The sequence below is a fragment of the Perkinsus marinus genome (assembly GCF_000006405.1).
Source record: "Perkinsus marinus ATCC 50983 genomic scaffold scf_1104296931000, whole genome shotgun sequence".
Classification (NCBI taxonomy): Eukaryota; Perkinsozoa; order Perkinsida; family Perkinsidae; genus Perkinsus; species Perkinsus marinus.
The window spans coordinates 1-1,047 of record NW_003215908.1 but is presented as its reverse complement, the minus strand read 5'-3'; the positions used below and the strand labels follow the sequence as shown (position 1 = coordinate 1,047).

General features: G+C 45.6%; 1 protein-coding gene across 1 annotated transcript; it reads left to right on the top strand.

The window, feature by feature from the left end:
• Positions 1–34: 34 nt before the first annotated feature.
• Pmar_PMAR022419 (glutamate dehydrogenase, putative) lies at positions 35–695 on the top strand (the record flags this gene model as incomplete). The annotated part of the gene is made up of 1 exon (XM_002786800.1): positions 35–695. The coding sequence occupies one exon, from the start codon at positions 35–37 to the stop codon at positions 611–613; it is 579 nt and encodes a 192-aa protein (XP_002786846.1). The 3' UTR covers positions 614–695.
• Positions 696–1,047: the final 352 nt, after the last annotated feature.

The following is a 1,047-nucleotide window of genomic DNA, read 5'->3' as shown; positions in this document are numbered from 1 at the left end:
TATCTTGAGGATGCTGGTGTGCAGCTATTCAAGGATGCTTCCACCAACCAAGGGTGGTGTACTTTCCAGCAGTATGGAAGTGTTCGCCGCTCTTTGCATGGACACGGCTGATCATGACAAGTTCCTGTGTTCTCGTGATGAGACCAGTGCTCCTCCTGAGTTCTACGAACAATACGTTCAGGAGATTCTTGCCGCTGTCCGTCATAACGCCAAGATGGAGTTCAATGGCATCTGGAAGACTAACCATGAGGTGAAGTATCCTGATGGATCGAGGTATATTCGTAAGACTGATGCAACCATCTTATTGTCGAAGAAGATCAACGACATGCAGTCTTATATCCTTGGCGTCCTCGAGGAACATGATCCTGAGAATGATTGGATGGTTCGTGCTGTTCTCAGACGTTGTGTGCCCAGGTTGCTTCTTGTTCATTGTGGTTTGGATAAGATTGTCGAGAACACTCCCGAGGCTTATCTCAATGCTATGGTTGCCACGTGGATTGCTGACGAGTTCGTCTACTCTAATGGTCTACAGACTAGCGAGTTCGGCTTCTTCCAGTTCATGCGCTCGCTCGAGGAAAAGTCCGAAGGTGAGGTTACCCCTTCTACTATGTGATTTACTGAAACTTTCTATACAAAAGCTATATAGGGCATCGTACATCTGTTGCCGCCGAATTTTTTTCTCAATACTTCGAAGATTTTTCTCCATGTCTTAACGGGATTACCTGTGATGAACGCAAGCTATCTTGTATAGTATTATTCAACTTCCGATTTGGCTAGTCTGATTTTGATGTTGTGTCGAGTCCTTGGGTGGGGATATAAGTCGTCTCGTCGGGTAACTCCAGCAAGTCCACGTGTCTTGTATTGCCGTTGTATGCAGGCATATACTCTACTACCCCTACATTGGGGTGACAGTGTCACAGTATTGAACCGCAGTTCGGTCCTTGGGGGTTGTCGGGTTATATGTCCTTCAAATACATGTTCATGTCAGGTAGATTAACTGTTAAGGAAACGATTTTATCGTGAGTGGTTTATGCTAAGACGCAAAGT